Raw genomic sequence first — 21,456 nt, forward strand, 5'->3', positions numbered from 1 at the left:
CTGGTGCCCACCTACCTACCTACCTACCTACCTACCTACCTACCTACCTACCTACCTACCTATCTATCTACCTACCTACCTACCTACCTACCTACCTACCTACCTACCTACCTACCTACCTACCTACCTATCCACCTCTGCTTCGCTCTCGCACACGAAGAGGATGCCGACGACGCAGACGACGACGACGACGACGACGACGACGACGACGACGACGACGACGACGACGACGACGACGACGACGACGACGACGACGACGACGACGACGACGACGACGACGGCAACGACGACGACGACCGACCCCTCGTGCAAAAGCGCCCACCCTACCCGTACACTCGCTCTCTACCCTATATACCCGTCTTGCTCCTTTTCGCTCAGATCTCAAGCTAGTTTCTCTCTCTCTCGCTCTCTCTCATACACTCTGGTAGCAACACCCACAGACCCCCCAGGGGTTAGTTAGGGGTGGTATATTGACGGCCGGCGTCGCGAGGACGCCTATACTTAGTGTGCCGGCGAACCGTCGCGTTTCCAGCTAGGCACCCTCTCTTCACTCCACCCCCGGCCTCTTCGCCATTCTCTCCTCTACCCTCTTCGCCACCCTCTTTACCACCCTCCACTCGTTCGCGTCCTCGCTCCGACTCAGCCTCACCCACCACGTTCGCCTCCTCCTTTTCCTCCACCTCCGCCTCTTCCTTCTCCTCCTCCAAAGTGTCCTCCCCTTTCCACCCACCGCCACGGCTCCCTCGGTCCATCCTTCGTCCACCCGCTCCTCGACATTGGCGCGCCAACGCCACTACTACCACTGGTATATCGCGGCACTGCTGCCACTACTACCACTACCACTAAAGGAAGCATCACCTTCGACCTTCTTCTACCTCGATGACCCTCCTAGAACCAGCAGGCAGGTCTACGTTCTATCTACGCGAACGATAGAAACTGTCGAACGTGTCTGCTAGTGAGCTACGTCGACCTCGTCGAAATTGCCGTTGAAAAAGGATTTCGTGCGATCGTGCCATCGATGCGTTTGCAAATCCTTTGTCCTGTCTCTCTCTTCTTTCTCTCTTTCTGTTTCATACTCACGAATATGTGAGGCAAAAAATATGTATGTATTACAGATAGATATAGGACGACTATGTATATATAGATGTATGGTACGTGTATATCCACCACACACACACACACATATATATATACATACACATGTAAAGAGAAGGGTCCCAAAATCAATGCCCCGCGGGCACGCGGTTCTTCGTGACGCACCTGAATCGCGATCAGAAAACGACGACGACGACGATGACGACGACGACGACGACGACGGCGACGGCGACGACGACGACGACGACGAACGACGCATGAAGAGGAGGGTCGGCCGAGCTCGATTAGGGACCAACCAAGAGAAATTATGTACACATCGAAGATGATGGGGACGGTGCACGCGATCGCTTTGCTTCTTCTTTCGACGCAAAACTCTTCGAAAACACCGAACAGGGGAAAGTTAGTCTTTGTCGATGCGAATGAGAATCGCAAAGAATTTCGATCGTCGATTTTTGTAAAAACATTTCCTATATTTTTCTTCTTCTTCTTTTATAATTTCGTCGTAGCAGGACCGTCATCGATTCTTCTTTTTAATGCTCTTTCGGTCGTTAAAATTCCGTTAAGTTCGTTCGTCTCTGATGACCGTGAAAGGTCGACGCGTAAAGCGTTCTAATACCACCGATATACGGAAAACGTTTTAGCTAGGAGCTAATGACGATTCGCAAGAGGATAACGAGAAGCCGAAAGGGAAACGAAGAAGGTTTATCGTGAGATCTGTAACCTCGTCCTTCTTCTCCCTTCCGGCATTACTGCACTTACCTGAAATTGATGGCACTCGTTCGATTTGCTAAATAGAAAGGCAGTTGGATACAAATCGTACGAAGAAAGGAGAAGCTGAAGAGGGGTAAGAGGGGCGTCGGGTTGACGTAACGAAGGACGCGACCGAGGTACGTACTACATAATAATAGAACGAAGGATGCTCGAGATGACTGACTCTACTAGTTGTTAAAAGTACGCGTACTTTCGTTCGAAAATGATTCTCTTCTTTCTTCGTGCGTGTTTTGCGAAAATTACGTTTCTCGCGTCTCTCTCTTTCTCTCTCTCTCTCTCTCTCTCTCTCTCTATCTATTCATAATTATCCATACTCGGTGACGCGTTCGTTGCAAAAATTTGAAATCTAAGTAGTTCTTTAAGGAGAACTCGCGGAAAAGATTCAGAAGACATCGCCATCTCAAGACCGTCCGTGCTGCGAGTATTACGACGATAATGTCACCGAGGCGTCGTTAAATGACGTCATGAAGCTTCGTTTTTATGCGACACGCAGGCGTTATATCTGCTGGCGCAGATTGCGACCGTAAAAACTTAACTTCCGCGAGAAATTACCGACTCGTATCCTCGCGAAAAACTTGTCGAGGAAAGGAAGAATTTTTGTTAAAAAAAAAGAGGTAAAACAAAGAGAAAGAGAGAGGGCGAGATGAGGGAGAGAGCTACGTACAAATATATAAGGATAGAGAGAATAGTTATGCATATATATATATATACACGTGTGTGTATATACGTATATGTATATATTACGATAAATATATAAAGAGAGAGAGAGAGAGAAGGAGAAAAACGGACGCGTATGTCGCGTTTTGAGCGTCGTAATTTTCATTCTATGAGAAAAAGGCGATAATAACGCAAGGTGTATGTCGTACAAGTACAGGAGCGTGTTTACTCCTCGACAAGGATGCAAATTTTATTTTGCATATACGGGCGTCGTTTCAATTCGATCGATCGCTACGAAATTATACGAGTATCGATCGTCCGAAAAAGCTTGTCGATGAGCCGAAATCGATAGCAAAGAAATTGAAAGAGAAGAGACCGACGTCCGGAAAGAGACTCGGCAGTAGTGCATTTATCTTTTCGTCTATCGGTCTTCGTGGAATTTCTCTCTCTCTCTCTCTCTCTCTCTCTCTCTCTCTCTCTCTCTCTCTCTTCCTCCCTTCCTCGAGGAGGCGCCGAAGCAAATTATCGTTGCTCGCAGAGATAGCATAAAGGGAGACGGCACGGTTTCGCAGGATGGACAAATAAAAGCGTGCGAGGTCTCTCTCGAGGAGGGCTTTGCAAGATGAGATAAGAAAGTACCGTTCTAAAGTAATGGAAAAATGTTATGATAACAAAATATATCTCGATATTTTTCTTTCCGGGAGAATAAAAAACTTCGTTTTCGGCATTTGCTCTCATACAATTGATTCTCTGTCGTTTTTAGCAAATCATCCGTTTAGACGCTTGAAGGAGAACGCATGGATTATATTCTAACGAGAATCGAACGAGTTTCGTCAAATTCCGATAGGAACATTACGTTTCTACCTCTCGCATACGGAACCGTTCAATTTTCACCAGAGAATTCGTCTCGATTAATGAAAATCGACGATCGATCTTCGAACACATAAACATTTTTTTTTGTATCATTCACTTATTTATTCCTTTCTTATAGGTATCAAGCGATAGATAATATTTCAACTCGTTTCAAAGATTCGTAAGATTTATCAAAAGAGAAGAGAGCTTAGAAAATTATCTTCCTTCTAGATCGGCCTTTGAAACGAGCTGATTTTTTTTTATCTCTTTTCTCTCTCTCTCTCTCTCTCTCTCTCTCTCTCTATCTATCTATCTCTCTCTTTCTTTTTCTTCTCGATCCACCGCCAACTTTGCACCGCGTCGCGAACAGACGTCGAGTTTGCGGCGACTCGAATTATCGGCCGACGACAGTGCCAGCGAGTTTCTCGAAAAGCAGGACCGTACAATGTCGGAGTCCGACCTAACGTTTAACGTTAAACTCGTTGGAAAAGAAAAAAATGACGAGTAAGAGGGATAAATGACGAAAATGTATTAACTTAGGGAATAATTTAAAAAAGCGAGAGAAAGAGAGGGGAGGGAGGAGAAGTTTCTTCCGAAGGAAGAAGCTTTTTTTCGTCGAATGCTTATTGTTGGTAAAAAGATCCGAGAGGATCATTTACGCGAGCAAAGAAAGGCATTCCGCTCTCTTTGAAAATAACGCAAAAAAGTGTCGGAGGGCTCGTCAAGGTTGTTACGTTCCGTGTTCGACGCGTCCGTTTTTTTTTTTCTTTTTTTTCTTTCTTCCCACCTTAGGAGTCTCTCTATCTCTCTTTCTCTCTCTAGTCCGTGACCTCGTTCGTTTCCCGACGTAAATCCGTCAGAGAGCCGCGATGTCCGCGCGCGCGGTTCTCCGTTTGGGGACACCTTTTTCCCTCCCCTTACCTCTCTCACCGTCCTCACCGCTCGACGGCTTTCCAGCTCGTCGCTCTTTCTCCGTCCGTCCTCCCCACTCTTTTGCGAGTAAAGGAAAAGAGAGAGAACGAGAGAGAGAGAGAGAGAGAGAGAGAGAGAGAAAGAGAGAGAACGTTCGATCGACCTGAATTTTTTCCTCACTCGAATCGGGAGTCCTGAGAGCAATTTCTCGACTCGTCGCGGGGTGGTCGTCGTCGTCGTCGTCGTCGTCGAGGAAAACCCCGAGGAAAATCATCCGATCGATCTGCCTTCGGTCTTCAGGTCCGAAACGAACGAGAGGGACGGAAGAACGCGCGGTAGAAGCTAGAGAGAGGAAGACTAGACGGAGAGAGAAAGAGAGAGAGACGGTGAGGGAGAGCGAGGGAGAGCAAGGGAGAGTCGTAACACGAAGGAAGGTACGAGCGAGAGGGAAAACTCGAGGTGATGGCGAAAGAGAGAGAGAGAGAGAGAGAGAGAGAGAAAGAGGGGCCAACACAAGTATGTGCAACGCGAGCTGCACGTGTATAGCGATGGTTCGTAACCGTGTGCTTGTGCGCGGGTGGGCGAACAGAGTTTTTAAGGGGTCTTCACAATTTGCCCTCTAAAACGGGCTATTTTCTTTTCCCTCCCTATTGTTTTTCCTACGTTTCAAATTATAAAATAAAAGAGTGACGTAAGCATCGCGTAAGGTCGCGGAACGACGGATACGTAAAAGGGGATGCGAGGCGATATCGAGAGCGGGCCGGTTCTAAAGTTAACTTCATTAAAGGCGATTGTACGTAAGCAGATTTCTCGTTGAATGCTTCCGAGCCGCTAGTTATACGAACTGGTTAAAGATATACTTTTATTACGAAAATATATATATATATATATACATACACACATATATAAGAGTTTTCCGAAGGCGTTTCGTCGATGGTCTATCTCCTTCGTAGCTCCTTTTAAAACGATTATAAACGCGTTTATCTTAAAAATCGAAAACGATTATTTTCAGATTATAGGATCCGATTAAAGGTAATTATTATAATAGTAATAATTTCGATATTTCCGATGTTTTCACGATACGTACGGAATTCCATAACGATTTTCTAGTAAAACTCGAGAAAAGCGAGTTCGGTGTGAAAGAACCTTTAAGTCGACGGGGTGGACAGGATGAGGTACACGTACCACCACACCGAAATCTTACGAGGCTGCCTCTGCTAACTACCTCCTATCTGCCCTGCCCGAGGCCCTGAAAACGTTCTACGTTACGCCTCGCGGGGACCCATTTCGCGCGAGCCTCTGCGCTACAGGAACGTGCTACGAATTTCGCGTACCCAGCGCATATACTTTACTAAGAATTTACTTTTTCCTCGAATCTTTAAGTATCGTAATCTTGACTCGTCAATTTTAAGAGTTTCACGCAAAAATTGTCAAATCGAAAAAGATTACTGCGAAAACGAATCTTGGACGATATCGTATTGAAGATCGAGATTGAGTTATTGTTCAAGACGAATATAGATCAAAGGGTCGTTTCGTTCGATCGATCGAAATAACGATCGACAAAGGGATTTTTTCGAATCGAATAAAAAAAGAATTACCGAAGAGAGAGGGAGGGAGGGAGGAGGAGGAGAAAGAGAGAAAGAGAGAGAGAGAGAGAGAGGAGAAAAGGGAAGTACGTTTTATCGATTTTCCGTAGTCGAGGTTCTCAAAAAGGAGCGTAACGACGAAGGGCGTCGGACGGAAACTTTCTCTTCTTTTAGAAAAGAATATTGCACGTGGCAAAAACCGACTGGTTCTTTTTGGTTTTTGGTGAAAAAAAAAAAAAAACAAAGAAAAGAGAGAAAAAAAGAGAAAAAGAGAGAGAGAGAGAGAAACGGAGAGAAAGATAGAAGCCAGGGGCGCAGCGATTCCATGTACGGCCCCGCCTCGCGAAAGAGGATGCTTTTCTTTATCCGCCGACGTGCCGTAAGCAACCGAAAAAGGGCGCGAGAGGTTCCTGGAAGGAGCTCAGTTCGTATTCTACACGGTGGGACGGTCGGTGGGATGGACGGCGGGATGGCCGGCGGGATGGTCGAAGGAAGAACGGTCGAAGGGACGCGTCGAGGAAATGAGGAAGCGCGGCCGTTCCTCTCTCGAGCTCCCTTCGTACTACTTTTCGGACGAAGTACGCGTGGCACGTCTTTCTCGAGAGAGAGAGAGAGAGAGAGAGAGAGAAAGAACCTAGTAATAAAAGATCCAACAAAAATAGTCGTAGTTATGATAATACCTTTTTTATACAGATAGATCAAACGGTAGTAATAGTAATAATTTTTATTTGCTTTTCACGATCGATGCTACTTACTTTTCTTTTCTCTCTCTCTCTTTCTTTCTTTCTTTTTTTTTTCTTGTTAAAAGAATATAACGGTAATAAATGTAATAATGAAAAAGAAAGTAATGCGAAGCATCGAAAGACAGAATGGATTTATTCGTAGGCGTCGATAATGCAAATTATTCGAAATATCTTTGTTCGTGTAAGCCTCTTAAAGCTTCGTCTTCGTTTCATCGCACGATTCTAAGAGTACTTTCTTCGATATCTGGCATCATGAGAAACAAAGAAGCTCTTCCCTTTTATCTTAGCTAGAGCATTCGAACGATCTGCGAATGATCGCCGACATAACTTTCTCTTATGTAACGGAGGAATATGTAACGGAAAGGCGAAAGGATAAAGGGAGAAAATTTGACGTTTATGTCTTTTCTTAGTCTATATCTATATCTGCAAACGAAAAGCGACAGTATCCATCTTTCGATTCCTAAATAACAAGTCGACGAAGAAAATCTTTTATCACGACGATCGTGAAAAAAGAAAAGCGGAAAAGAACGAGGAAGATGCAAGCGACGTAGAAAAGTAATCGGTATGCGATTTCGTTTTGCTATCGAATTCGTTCGATTTCGATGCGAGAGTTAGATCGATTCGTTCATATACGTATAAATCTCTATAGTATCATACTCGTACGTATATATTTGTTAAGTCTCATTTCATATTTTCTTTTCCCCACAAAATCAATTATATTCATTCGTATTTCAAGATTAACGTTTACTAAATATTACTTGACAATAGCGAGTATAAATGATAGCATAGCAAGTTGTGCCATTTATTCGCACATTGGAAATACAAATAGGTTAAATAATATAAAAAGAAATAAAAAATACTATTATACAACCATTATTATTACGTACGATTACGTATTATTACGCGTAATATATAAAAAGTATTATTATACAAGTATATTATGTAACTAACTTTTCTTAGAAAAGAACAAAAATTGTGTTATAGAAGGTCGTCTTTTGTAAACATCGTCTACTGTATTTGACTCTCTTAGAAACAGAGACACACCGATATCGATAAACAAATTTACAAGCGTTCGACGCGAAACGCGATAGAAATTCGCTCCGACGTATAATTTATTACGTCCTCCTCGAGATCGGGTTATAATTCGATATACGTTTTATTGTAGAAAAGTGTAAGAAGAGAGTGAAATACCGAGAAAAAAAGGGTCGTAAAATCTATCGAACCCGATAAATGAGACTCGTTAACGCGTTTCCGTTCATATTATTCGAAAAATGATTCTTAAATGCGACGCGAAATTTCTAACGATATAAACGATTCCATTCGAACAGGCAAAAAGTTTGCTTTCGCCAATTTACTTATCCGACCAAAGCTATCTCGACGGCGAAAAGAAAAAGGTAAAGCGCGAAGATATTATAAAAGAAAAAGGAACAACGATTCGGAAGGCTCAGGGACGATTGGAAATCAATTAAACGTTTCTGTGTATTCGATCATAATGGAAACGATATCGTGACGAGGATATAATTTAATAAGTCTCTCGACCGACCATCTCTATTCGAAGCGATGCGAGATAAATCGTGACAAAATGAAGTTTTCTTTTTTTTTTTTTTTCTTTTTTAGAACATTCGTAGTTCGTCCACTCGCGCGAGCGAGAGAAAGAGAGAGAGAGAGAGAGAGAGAGAGCGAGTTCGATTAGATAACGATGGCGAGCCTTGTAAATGGCCATTTGAGTAGCGCTTAAGCGTACGAAATTACAGTGTGAGCAAACATAAAGGAGAGAATGCGGAGCGCATCGTCATTTTGTAAATATTTCGTGAGGGAGCTTTATACTAATTTCGTGGAAAGTACCGATACAAATTCCGGGCTTCGTTTAATACGTCGCTAGGACTGCCTTACGTTTTCGAAGCCACGAGTCTTGCATAAATTCATTAACGTATCCAACCCGAAAAGGAGTCAGCCCTGAAAAATTCTACACAGGAAGCACTACTCCCATTTTCGGCTCTACCGCGTGCGAGCGAAAAAATAACAACGTCATCTTCCTCTCTCTTCTCCTATAACGCACTCCACGCCTTTGCAACAAAAGATCTAAGCTCGTCGTTATCGAAAATCTCGGTTGTTTCCAGTAAATTTCTTCCTTCTCCTTTCGTTTCTTTTTATTGGATTTTCATCGAATTAATTATTTTGGTTTTAAATGATAATCGATGATATACTATAAACTATGTATATAATGATGCGTACGTGTATGATATATATCTACACACACACACACACACACACACATAATGCTATTATATATTGCTATTAAACATATAATATAATTGTGCTATTATACACGTATACACATATACGCACGCACGCGCGTACACACAATATTATAGTACAGGTAACCCTTGTATAACGCGGTGCTTAAACAATGTGGTTTCGATATAACGCGGTCTTGAAATTCAGGGAGTAACCCTCGTATAACGCGTTACTTAAACAACGCGGTTTCGATATAGCGTGGTCTTGAAATTTTCAGATTTTTATCATCTTTCCACTATATATTTTTTAAGAATATATACGTGCCTTGCTTCGATCTTCCGTATGCTGTAAATTAGATAAAAATATACTTCCGTTTGTCGAATCAACGTTATTTGTACAATGTAGAATTTAAACAAAAGTTTGTAGCCTAATCCCGTTGTTTCTATTCGATCCGAGTCCCATATAACGCGGTATTATACATAAAGCGGTATTTTTACGAAACGAGATATTCGCGTTATATACGAGTTATCTATGCGTTTAAATAAATAAATGTTGCTTTTATATAAAAAAAAAAGAAAGAAAAAGAAAATATAAAAGACGCGAATTCAAGAATCGAATTGGATATAAAAGAAAACAAAAACACAGATACGAGAGAAGGACAAATAGTGAAACGTGTATGCGTCACGCTACACGATTCCTTATAAGAAAGAAATCTTACTTTAAAACGTACAAATCTACAAAGAGAGAGAGAGAGAGAGAAAACGCATGACATTAATCTAAACGTGTTTTCAATACGTTTATTCGTTTCGTTTATTATCGATGCGATATGAAAAATTTCATAACGATATAGTGCGAACGAATAAATTCTTTTATCCAAGTTTATAAAAGTATCACGGATAAACGAGAAGATAGAAAAATTGGCAATGAAAAGATAAATTTACCGTGCCCGTTCCCTTAATGCATCGACGCGCTCTTTTCTCTTCTTTGTAACGAAAAAAATCTGTGGTGAAACAGACGTGTTTAACTTCATTTTTCCTTTTTACGTACTTATCTCGTTCAGTTGCGATACGAACGATAGGAATGTCGAAAGTATCGATTATAACGACAAATTACTTACTTACAATTTATTACATCATCGCTTTCGTGCGAGTTCGTAATATTGTTTTATCCATGGGTCGAATGATAAGGTAGAAAAATTGATGGTAAATTAATAGAAGAAAAAAAGAAGAGAACGGAGAAAAAAACGCAAAGAAAATAGTCGTGAGAATAACGTTTGACATTGATTTGTCAAAGGTGTGTGTCCGTTCCATGCCGTTAGATGCATATAGTCCTGTTTCGAATTCGGCTTTCGCAGACGGTCCTGCTATTACCATTATTATAAGTTGATGTGACGTGACGTAATGGGAGTTAGAGCCGTATGAATGGGCATAGAGCAACAAGTTGCCACTAAAAACTGGGAGTGAGTTCGTGAGTTGAGTTCTGCTCGTTACACCTCTATATGTAGTTCTTCCTTCCCTATACTATACGTGCTATATACCCCGGCCCGTTATAAACCCTCCGGCTTTTAAAGTATTCTTTTTAAAGCGGAACTGTCCTAACAGACGTCACCGAGTCGTAATATTCCGCACGAGTGGGTGCGACGACAAATCTTTTCGATTCTCTTTTTACCACTCTCGATTTCTCTCTCTCTCTCTCTCTCTCTCTCTCTCTCTCTCCCTCCCTCCCTCCCTCTCTCTCTCTCTCCATCTCTTTCTCTTTTTCCTTTCTTTCTTCTTCTCTTATTCCTCTCCCTCCCTCTTCTCCGACAGTCTCTCTTTCGCTCTTTCTCTCTTTTTTTTTTTTCTATCCACTATCGCATATTCTTTTTACGCTTTTCTTACGGCCATCCTCGAATAGATTTAAAGATAAACAAGATCTGATCGAAAAGCGAAAAGATGTGGCGATAAATATGTCGAATCTTTTGACTTTTGCGTTCTCTTCTGGTGCATGGAAATAACAGGAAAGTAGTAACAGAAGAAGCTGTACGGACGGGTTCTTCGTCGGTCGGTAGCTTTTCTTTCTTATTCGAGCGCCCAAGCGCGCGCGCGCTACGGCGAGAGAGAGAGAGAGAGAGAGAGAGAGAGAGAGAGGAGAGGGAGAGAGAGAGAGAGAAAGGGGGGAGCAGGAAGTATTATGATATTACGTCGATTCCAATACGGTTATGCAAAACGGGATTAAGTTCACTTTTAACGAATAGGGAGAAAGGATGAACACGATTAAGTATTATACAGGATTTATCGTCGCGTTTAAGCTTCTTCTTTTTTTATCATTTTGCTATTCTCTTCTTTTTTTGTAGTTTCTTTTTTCATCGTTTCTCTCGGGTTCTTTCATTTTCAGGCGTTTCAACCGAATCGGAATTACTTTTGCTTTCGTTCGATAATATGCTTGAATATATGTGTGTGTACATATATATATATGTGTGTGTGCTCCAACTGTTTCATTTAGAAAAAGAAAATACAGATATAAAAAGACACGACCGATAAAAGCATCGTATATAACAACTCATCGTTGTCTCGTTGATTAATTAAAGCGAAATATTGTACTCGTCTTATGATTCATCGTTTGCTCACGTCAACATGCGATCCAAGAATTTTGAATGATTTAAGACTATACATTGATTTAGCCTAAAATGCAAAAAAAAAGAAATTTACAAATTCGAGTAATTCGAAAATTTTATCGTAATTCGTCCGTACGTATAGCCGAGACATTACGCAATTGCATTACATTACGGATCTCCTTTGTTTCGTGCGATACTTGGTGCGACGTGTGTATTGAAAGGATTATGCAATTTTTATAATTATACGTGCTATATTAAAACTGTGTTCTCAAATAGCGTTGTAAGATATACGTACTACGCGCATACATAGATACATATATATATATATATATATATATATATGTATGTATATATCTTAAGGCATTGTCGACGAGCCACAAATTAATCGAAAGTGTAATAGAAAATTCCCCAAATTATTCAGAAGTGGGATACGCCCCCCAAATTTGCAAGGATAAATAATTGAAGACGCAAATATCTGTACGCGCGTGTGCACGATAATAAAAGGAATAACTCTTAAAACTGAAGAAATTGGAAATAAAATTGGTCGAGAAAAACGGAAATACGCTTCTAACCGGGGCATACCAATTTTGAGGTTCGATAAACGCATAGAAACCGGGCAAGTGCAGGGTGATGTACATACATATAGCGTAGTACGGTCGGCTACTAGTTTATTAGGCATGACCGTACCGCAGCACGGTCGTGTCTTATACACGTCCTCCATAATGGGTACCGTGTTTGCGCGCATACGCGCATCGCGTGTGGACAAAATGTCGGTGAGACCGCTGCCGAATCGATCGCTGTGAAAGGATCGAGCAATCTACCATGGCCTACGATCTCTCTCTCTCTCTCTCTCTCTCTCTCTCTCTCTCTCTCTCTCCTCTCTCTTCAAAGCCAAGATACGAGATTCGAGATTTGAGCTTCGACATTCGACATTCGAAATTCAACATTCGACATTCGACGGAGATTGAGAAAGAAGAAAGTCAAACGGAGTATCGATGACGTAATATTCTTATAACGATCGACTTTTAAACGTCGCGCGTACTTTCGTTCCTTTTTTTAAGTTTTCTCGAGGAAGAATCCGTTCGATAAAGACTAGTTTGCGAGTGAATGAACTCTCTCGCGTAACTTTAAAATGGCATATTCACCGACATTTGCGTATTTTGTAAGCTCCATCGCGTACGTTAGTTCGTATCCGACGCTCTTCGTGTTTTTTTAAGTACAATCTTGCAACAATTTTATAAGAGAGAAACTGATTCGCGTATAAACGCTAACTGTCGCGATAATTGGCAAGCGTTTAATCTTTCATCCTTTTTTCCTCGCGAAGCGTACATCTGGCAAACTTACTTTATATAAAATACGTTGTAGTCGAAATTCGTACGTTCGAGGAACTCGATAACGTCTTTCGAACGTAGGTACTCCGTTAAGTCGGCTGTCGCAACATCCTGTTGGAAATAGTCGCGCAGCGCGTTAACTCCGCGTGCGTCAGTCGCGATTACAACGGGGTCTAACGGTCCCGAGTAACGCGTCGATTCGCGAAGCTGCGCACTGCTGCTATCCCAATGCTCGCACGAAACTTTGCCGCGCCTTTTCGATCCTCGACGAACGATACATTCGCATGTATTATCGTCGTGACCAATCGTCCGAGCGGGAATGACGTCGCGAAATTACACTTCAAAATTACGTTTCATTTCGAGCGGCTTAATCTCGATACGTGCAACCGATTTTTATAGTTTTATCATTGAAACTTCCGACCTCGTTAACACTTGTTTTATCATACCGATCAGACATAACCGAAACTGGTTTCGATACGTTTTTACAACAATTTTTACTCAAAATTTTCATCGCGCAAAAGTTTCCTCGACGCTTTATACGCGCGCGCGATAAATTTTACGTACGCGCGTACGTAAACGCAATCGTATATGCAATTAATCTTTTCCCTTTGCGTCTACTTTCCGAAATACATGCGAGGTGTATTTACTCGGACTCGTTAACCGGAAAGGACAAATTAACGCGTCGCGAAGATCTCACTTCTCTCCCGATAAAAGAATAAATAAATAATCTTTTTTTCGTGCCTATAAAAGGATGCATTATATACGTCTGGATTATTCGTTTTACTATTCGTTGATTCACTCAAAGTTTCCTCTATCTCCGCTCTATAAATTTTCATATTCCGATCCGTACACGCAATCTTGTCGGGTTAACGAGTCGATATAATCGTCGATACTTTTGGCGTCGATAGTCCCCTTCTTAAGCCCGTATATACGAAACGTATATTTAGAAAATTTTGTCGATCTCATCTTACCTCAAGCAGGAGATACGTATAAAATTTAACTCGATATACCGGAAAAATTCCAAGTAGTTTTAGAATCGATCCAGGTATTTTTTCCTTGTTATCTTTTATACGAAATGACGAGCTCTCGAGATCGATGCTTTGGTAGAGCGTAAAGATGTCGAAATAATACGAAAGTTAAGACACGTCGTTCGAACGAGACGTTGAATCGTATCGGGATTTCCTCGTAGTATGCGAGTTACTACCGTCCACTCCCGTCCCAACGTCCAATGAAAGGATAAAAGAAGTCGTTATCCATTCTCGACATTGAGATGCCACGCGGGTAGTTCTCGCAAGAACGTGGCGGATATGCGAGAAGCGGTTCGTCTCATCATGGCTCAACGATTCGAAGATCGCAGCGATGACCATACAAGAAGTTGGTCGAATCGCGGTTCGGTCGTGCGGAGGCCGAGTTTCATCGAGTGCTTTCTCTTCTTCTTCTTCTTTTTTCTTCGTCATCGTCTTCTTCTTCTTCCTCTTTTTCTCCTCCTTCTCCTCCTCCTCCTCCTCCTTGCTCGTCGTCGCGCGTCGTCGACTAGCCGATGCGACGAACCAAGGTAGAAGAAGAAAACTAGGCTCTCCGCTAGATCCAAACCGCACGACGACAAGATCTTCGATCCTTCGTTTTCGGATCCAAAGACGAAACGCGATAGCTGCTTGAGGATCTTGCCGAGTGGCTCGATCGTTCCAACGAGATTTACGTAAGAAGAATCTACGATATTCTTTTAATCTTTATGTATTCCTTACTTTTCCGATCGGCCGTAAAGATTTGAAAGTTCTTTCGAAGACGAAGGAACGAGTTACTCCGTAAATTTTCCACAAACGAATCTCTGCCGCTAATCGTGCGAGCACGTTCGAGCTAACGCGTAAACAAAGAACTCGTTAAGAAGAAGCACGTTCTCGTTCGATTCTTAAGAAAATTGATGGAAACGACGATTCGTAACGAACCTAAGAACGGCGTTCTGCTCTTTAAAATCGCGAATAGCGATAAAGCTCTCTCTCTCTCTCTCTCTTTCTCTCTCTCTCTCTCTCTCTCTCTCTCTCTCTCTCTCTCTCTCTCTCTCGCGCGCGATATAATTTGGCGAGATAGAACGAAGGAGGAGAGACTGATCGCGGATAGAAGTCTCCGTATCGGATGGCCGCATCGTTGAGCACGGAAGAAACGAACGTCGAGGGGGCGAGCGACGGAGGGGGGAGGGAGGGAGGAGGATGGGAAAGGAGAGTAGTCGATGCGAGAAAGGTGCTGGAGAAGGAGGAGGAAGGTGGAGGAGGGGGAGAAGGAGGAGGCTTCCTCAACGACCGTTTTCTCTCTCTCTCTCTCTCTCTCTCTCTCTCTCTGGTTCTCTGGCTCTATCTCGTCATGACCGGAAGCGGCGCGCGGGTCGAGCCCGGAACACGGCGATCTCGGTCGATTCCCTCTTAACGGTATACATCGCGGCGATCGATCGTGGGGATCGATCCTTCGTGGTGCGCACTCCTCGTTTCCCTCTACACGAAGAGACGCACACAACGTAGTACATCGCACTCTCTCTCTCTCTCTCTCTCTCTCTCTCTCTCTTGGTTCCGTGCAACACGGCGTTCTCACGCGGTCGCGCTCGCGCATCCTTCGCACACACGGCAGTGTGAGAGTGAGAGAGAGAGAGAGAGAATCGCGCATACCGAGACAACGAAGCGTTACGGAGAAGGAGATCGCGCGCGCGAAACACGCCCACGCGCGACTCGCGGCACACACACCGATAGGGATTTACGAGCGGTTTCGGGCAATCGCGAATAGAGATTAGGCCGGTAATTAACTATGGATCTGGTCTGCAAGCGAGTTCGCGAGACGAGCGTAGAGTAGCGCGCGTTCGAGAGAGAGAGAGAGAGAGAGAATGGGAGAATGAAAGAGCGAGGGGAGACGGAGGAGAGTCGGCTCTCGATCCTCTATATACATAAGTGACCCCGGTGGCTCGCGGGAGCCAAAGGGAGACGAAAGAGGGAGGGTGGGAGAGAGAGCGAACGCGCTCAACCGAAAGACCGAGGGAGCAAGCAAACGAGCGACCGAGAGAGAGAGAGAGAGAGAGAAAGAGAGAGCAAAGCAAGTAGCGTGGTAGGCGGGTGGGCGTCCAAACGAGGGAAGGGAAGAGGGAGCGAGCCGCGGTCCTACCCCCGTTTTACATGGGGCTAACGTTATATATATATATATATATATATATATATATATATACCTATGTATGTACGTACGTATATATAGATATATATAGAGAGAAAGAGGAGAGAACCGACCGACGGACCGACCGTCCAACCGACCGACGTCGTCTTCGTCGTCGTCGTCGTCGTCGTCGTCGTCGTCGTCGTCGTCGTCGTCGTCGTCGCGTAGTCGTCGTCGTCCTTAGCTTCGTGTGCGAGCTCGTGTCGGAATACGCGAGCGTCTCTATATGTGAGCGTAGAAAAGAGACGTAGGTACATATGTACGTAGGTATACATACGCGAGCAGGACCGACGCGACGTACGTACGTACATATATACGTACATAGCTATATACGTCGTACATACATGCGCGCTCCATCCTTGCCGATGCCACACACATTTACGTTATATACCGAGTAGAGATATACATACGGTTATATACCTACTTCGTTCGAGATATACGCGTCCATGTACCTTCTACGGAGGAACGTATATTCTATCACGAGCGCACGTATATAGAAGGTCGCGGGTTCGTAGTAGTAGGTTACACGGCGAGTAAGCGCGAGTGGGTTTATGTAGCGTGGTAGGTATATAGCAGCGAGGTATGTATGCGCGCGTGTGTGTGTGCGCGCGCCCTCGCGCTTACATATGTAACGAGGGAGGCATGTGTGCGAGCTTTAGCGCGCGTGTGTGCGAGAGAGAGAGAGAGAGAGAGAACGCGCGCCCCAAAAGGCAGACGTGCTCGGCATCGACGAGGCCAGAGGCGCACGGCTGCCTCGATCTCCGTATCTCGGTAGATCGACGCCTAATGCCGCGGCGGACAACGACGGAGAGAGCGAGAAGAGAGCAAAAGGGAGAAGAAGAGCGAGGCAGGAGGGTGACTCGGGTGGCGGGGACGGGACTCAGCCGCGGGAATATCCTTCGTCGTTCTGCGAATTAATCGCGCGACCCTCCCGTCTCGTCCCACCCTCCTCCTATCTTCTCTTTGCCCCGCTCGACCTTTCCATCAACCTTCTCTCCTCTATCCTCTTTGTGCCGCGCCACGAATACCGACAATCGTGATTCGTCCCTCGCCGGATCTCCTCTCTTGCCCTCGCGGCCGACTCTCTCGCGTCACGCGAGAACGTCTTCGAAACGAACCGTCGGTGGAGAAGGAGGCGGAGGTGGCGGAGGAAGAGGAGAAGCATCGGGTCGCGGAGGGCAAGGGGAGAGAAGGAGAATTTCTTCGTTCGGGAAACGTTTTCTCGCGGAAGGGTTGCTACGGTGGCTCGTAATTAAACGGAAAGAAGGACAGCGCGATCGGCTCGAAAGGGAAAATCGGTCGCTCGACTCGAACGTTCTTCTTCCTTTCGATCGATCTTGGATTTCATTTTTCTAGTCGATCTTATAAGACGATCTCGAGAAACGATCCGTCGCTTACGAGCCTTTAAACTCGAAACTAAAGTACTTGGACGTACGCGCGTTTTCCTTAGGCGAGTTTGCCCTTATCCTACGAGTTTAACTTTGAAAAAGTTTTTACGGACGGAGAATGGAACGAGAAAGCGTTCGGTCTTCGACGACGAGAAACGAATTGATTCGTGATTTCGTTCGTTCGCTTCGCGACGACGTGGCCGAGCACAGCGTTAGGTCGCGTATCGTTTCGAAGAACGTTTCGGGACGATCCCGAAACGACGAGAACGACGCTCGACGTCGATCGCTAACCGCCGATCGACGATTTAATCGTCGCTCCAATTTCATCGATTCCATCGAGAATCTCGATGGGAGAAGGACTATTTTCTTCCTCGATTCCTCGTTCCTCGAAGCGAGCCTCCCGTGCGAGGAGAACTTCTCGGGGTGGAACGTGGTTACGCCGCAACAATTTCGTTAATGCTCCTTTCCCATCGAACGACAACGATTCTTGTCGTAGAGCGACTGCGGGGACCTATCTTGGCTTACCTATCTTGGAAGGCTTTCGGAACTCGTCGTATATCAGCGCGGCGCGTATACCTATGTACGCGAGCAAAGTACATACGTAGCTACGTACGTAGCTCGTAGGATATATAGGTAAACGAATCGTACGAACTTTGGAAGACGCTGATTCAAACCCGCCCGTTACGCGATAAATATCGTCGACGACCGAGACGCGCGTTTCTTCGTTTTTTTCCTTTGGTTTTTTTTTTCTTTTTGGTTTTTTTCAACGCCTCGAAGAATATCTTTCGAATCGTATCGATTTCCTATTCTCGATCGCATTCGAATACGAATTCGAACTCGTTCGTCGTAGTTATCGATCTTCGTTAGAGAGATCGTCACAGCTTCGATCGTCCGAGCCGCGAACTTTAAGAGTTGGATCGGTCCGTTGGTCGGAGAGGATGCCGAAAAACGTCGAGGAATTTTGAAGGGAAGACGATAAAAGGATTCGTCGACGTTCGCGCGACGGATAAAAAACGAAGGAGGAACGATTCGAGCGCGTTGCTAATAGTAGGAACGCGTCGACGTAGGACGAGCTTCCTTCGCGATTTAACCGATATCGGGTACTTCGTGTATTTCGGAGATCGTTTCTTTCGCCGTTGCCAAATCGAGGAAAAATGAAAGGTAAGAAAAAACCGGAGGAAACGCGTATTCGAGATTGGCTCGACGATAAAAGGAGTGTATCGGGGAAGGGTAGAACGAACCGTCCACGGTTTCGGAAAGAAAAGAATAAAGAAAGGGGCGGAGAGGAAGGAAGGAGGGTAAAGAAAAAGGTTTGCCGCCAAAACCACACCCACGCTCGCGCTCGCCGGCTGTCGCGATCTTCGCAGCTCTATGGCTTCTGAAAAATTTCGCAAGCGTTCCTTCCTTCTCTTCGTCGTTACCCCGTCCCTCGATCGTCCGTACGGCATCGTACCCTCGATAACCCGGGTTAAAGCCATTTCCCAGCTAGAGAGAAGGTTCCGTCCCGGAGGGGGACGGGTCGGGGGAGAGGACGGTGGTATCGTGTACGGTGCTATATATCCGACGGTGGCGGCAGCGTGCTCGCGTTGGCGCGCGGCAACGGCAACGGCAACGGCAACGGCAACGGCAACGGCAACGGCAGAGGCAACGGCAGAGGCAACGCCAGAACCGGAGCCAGAGGTAGAGGCAGAGGCTAGCACGGTACTTTTGGGACGCGTTGTACATGGGTCGCGTCGCATCGTAGGTTCGCGATGGGTCGGGTACATAAGGGGGGCTCTTTATGTAGCACATAGACGTTGCCTGGCGTTCGTTCGTTCGTTCGTTCGTTCGTTCGTTCGTTCGTTCGTTCGTTCGTTCGTTGCCGCTCGCCCGCTCGCTCGGCGTGTGACGCTCAAATTACCTCCGTTCTCTCTCCCCGCGAGAGCGCTCGGTTCGCGTCGTCCCTTTGCTCCTCCTCGCCACCTCGCCACCTCGCCCCATAGCCTCTTCGCTTCGAGCTCGAGCAACAGAGAGAGACAGAGAAAGAGAGAGAGAGAGAGAGAGCCGCCTTCGCCTCCGTCGTCGTCGACGTTCTCTCCTTCTCTTCTTCCTCCTCCGCCACTACCACCACATCATCGTCGTCGTCGTCGTCGTCGTCGTCGTCGTCGTCGTCGTCACCACCGTCGTCGTCGTCACCGTCGTCGTCGTCACCGTCGTCACCGTCGTCGTCGTCGTAGTCGTCGTCGTCGTAGTCGTCGTCGTAGTCACCCGTCCGTGTGCTCCCCACACTTCCTCTTTCTCTCTCTTTCTCTCTCTCTCTCTCTCTCTCTCTCTCTCTCTCTCTCTCTCTTTTCTCTCTGTCGGTCCCTCGCAATCGCGCGCGCGCGCGAGCGCGCACCCATTTGCCACCCGACACACACGCGCTATATAGAGAGGCGCGCAGTGGCTATAACGCTAGGAGAACTGCGGCTCTGAAACGCGGCCAGCGCAGCAGACAGGCACCGCGGGTCACCGCCTTCCCTCCCTCTTCATCCTCCTCCTTCTCGCTCTCGAGTCTGCCCTCTTTTACTCTCCTCTCTCTCTCTCTCTCTCTCTCTCCGCACTCCCTTACACTCCGCCGGCCAGCCAAGAGCCCGACGGCCCTTTACGCTAGCCGAGTCTTCCGTGCACTCCGCAGCAACCCCTTTGTTATTAGTCGCGCGAGAGAGCGCGTACAAGGCTAAATTCGAGAGCGACATAATCGAGCCGAGCGTTTCTTTCGAACGTCACCCAACTAGGTGGGTGGGATTCTAGCATCAAATTCTGCCGGTCGGCGAGGAATAAAGAAAAAAAAAAGAGAAAAAAGGGAAGAAAGAAAAAAAGAAAGAAGAAACGAAAGAAAAAGAGTAGAGCGAGCGAGGCTCTTCTTTCTTTCTCACGCGTTTCTTTCTCTTCTTCTTCTACGTCGTTGTCGTCGTCGTCGTACTACCTGCATCTTGGGGTGTTCCGTTCATCGCATAATCGCGCTTATGCCGCGTACCTTGGTTCGCCGACACCGGCACCGGCATAAACACCGACACTGCCGTGCTCGACGCGCGACGCACCCGCTTTCTCGCGCTCACGGACGAGCAAGTTCTCTTTCTCCCTTTCTCTCTCTCTCTCTCTCTCTCTCTCTCTCGCTCTTTCTCTCTCTTCCCCTCTTTGTTCTCCCTTCGCCTTTGTGCGGCGAAAAAGCGGGCTGGAATGGGGGAGGGGGGGAGACAGGAAGACCAGGAGGGAGTCGGGAAAGTAAATCGAGCGGATATGTCGCGGCGCTAGGCCCGCCTCTCTCCCTCTCTTTCTCTTTCTCTCTTTCTCTCTCTCTCTCTCACTCTCTCTGTCTCTCTCTCTCTCTCTCTCTCTCTCGCGCGCGCGAACGTGCGAGCGAGCAAACGCGACGGTTCGCGTTTCTTCGTGCCGAGAGCCGGCGAACGAGGAGATCGATAGATCGATCGCGGCAGGGAAGCCGCGGCGACGCAGCGTTTCTCGCCTGCCAACGACGTGGTTCGCTGTTCTATGCGAGAGAGAAAGAAAAAGCGTTAAAGCCGTTCGCAAAATTTTTCTCGTTGACCGGATAAACTCCGATCGGGTGCCTATCTTTGTTTTATTTCGCGACGGGTAGACGAATTTTCTTTATCGAGAGCTCTCGCTCTCTCTCTCTCTCTCTCTCTCGAAATCGATATATTTTTTCCTCTACTCTAGTTTCCTCATTGGCACTACGGTGAGGTAGGACTATTTAAAGTAGCCAACGCGATATAGGAGAGAAGGTTAGGCGCAAAGAGCGGATGATAACGTTCGTTTCAAGTAGCGCGCGCCTACCTACGCGCTTACGGGCGTCGATCGATTCGCGGGTACGGCGAGGCGAGCTCTAAAAATTAACACGAACGTCGGTTAAAGGCGCGCTTTGCCGAAGGGAGATAAGTGGGTCACGGGTAGGTATCGGTATAGTATCGTATAGTATCGTATAATATCGTATAGCACGAGGAGTGGGACGCGACTTTAATCCAATAACGCTTCGCGACTCCAACAGATTCGAACGACGCTATCGTTTATCTCGTTACGAATGCGCGCTCGAGTGTACGAAGAAGCGATATTAGCCGC

General features: G+C 45.8%; 1 protein-coding gene across 1 annotated transcript in view; it reads right to left on the reverse strand.

The window, feature by feature from the left end:
* Nucleotides 1-19,360, reverse strand: part of LOC122637174 (dynein regulatory complex subunit 7) — a gene marked incomplete at its 5' end in the record, with an annotated part of 29,673 nt that extends 10,313 nt beyond the window's left edge. Inside the window, one exon of the mRNA XM_043829150.1 lies at nt 19,259-19,360. Within this exon, the coding sequence (XP_043685085.1) occupies nt 19,259-19,360 (102 nt within the window). The remainder of the gene's footprint in view (nt 1-19,258) is intronic.
* Between the last annotated feature and the right edge of the window lie 2,096 nt (nt 19,361-21,456).

This window comes from Vespula pensylvanica, chromosome 24 (assembly GCF_014466175.1).
Source record: "Vespula pensylvanica isolate Volc-1 chromosome 24, ASM1446617v1, whole genome shotgun sequence".
NCBI classification, from domain to species: domain Eukaryota; kingdom Metazoa; phylum Arthropoda; class Insecta; order Hymenoptera; family Vespidae; genus Vespula; species Vespula pensylvanica.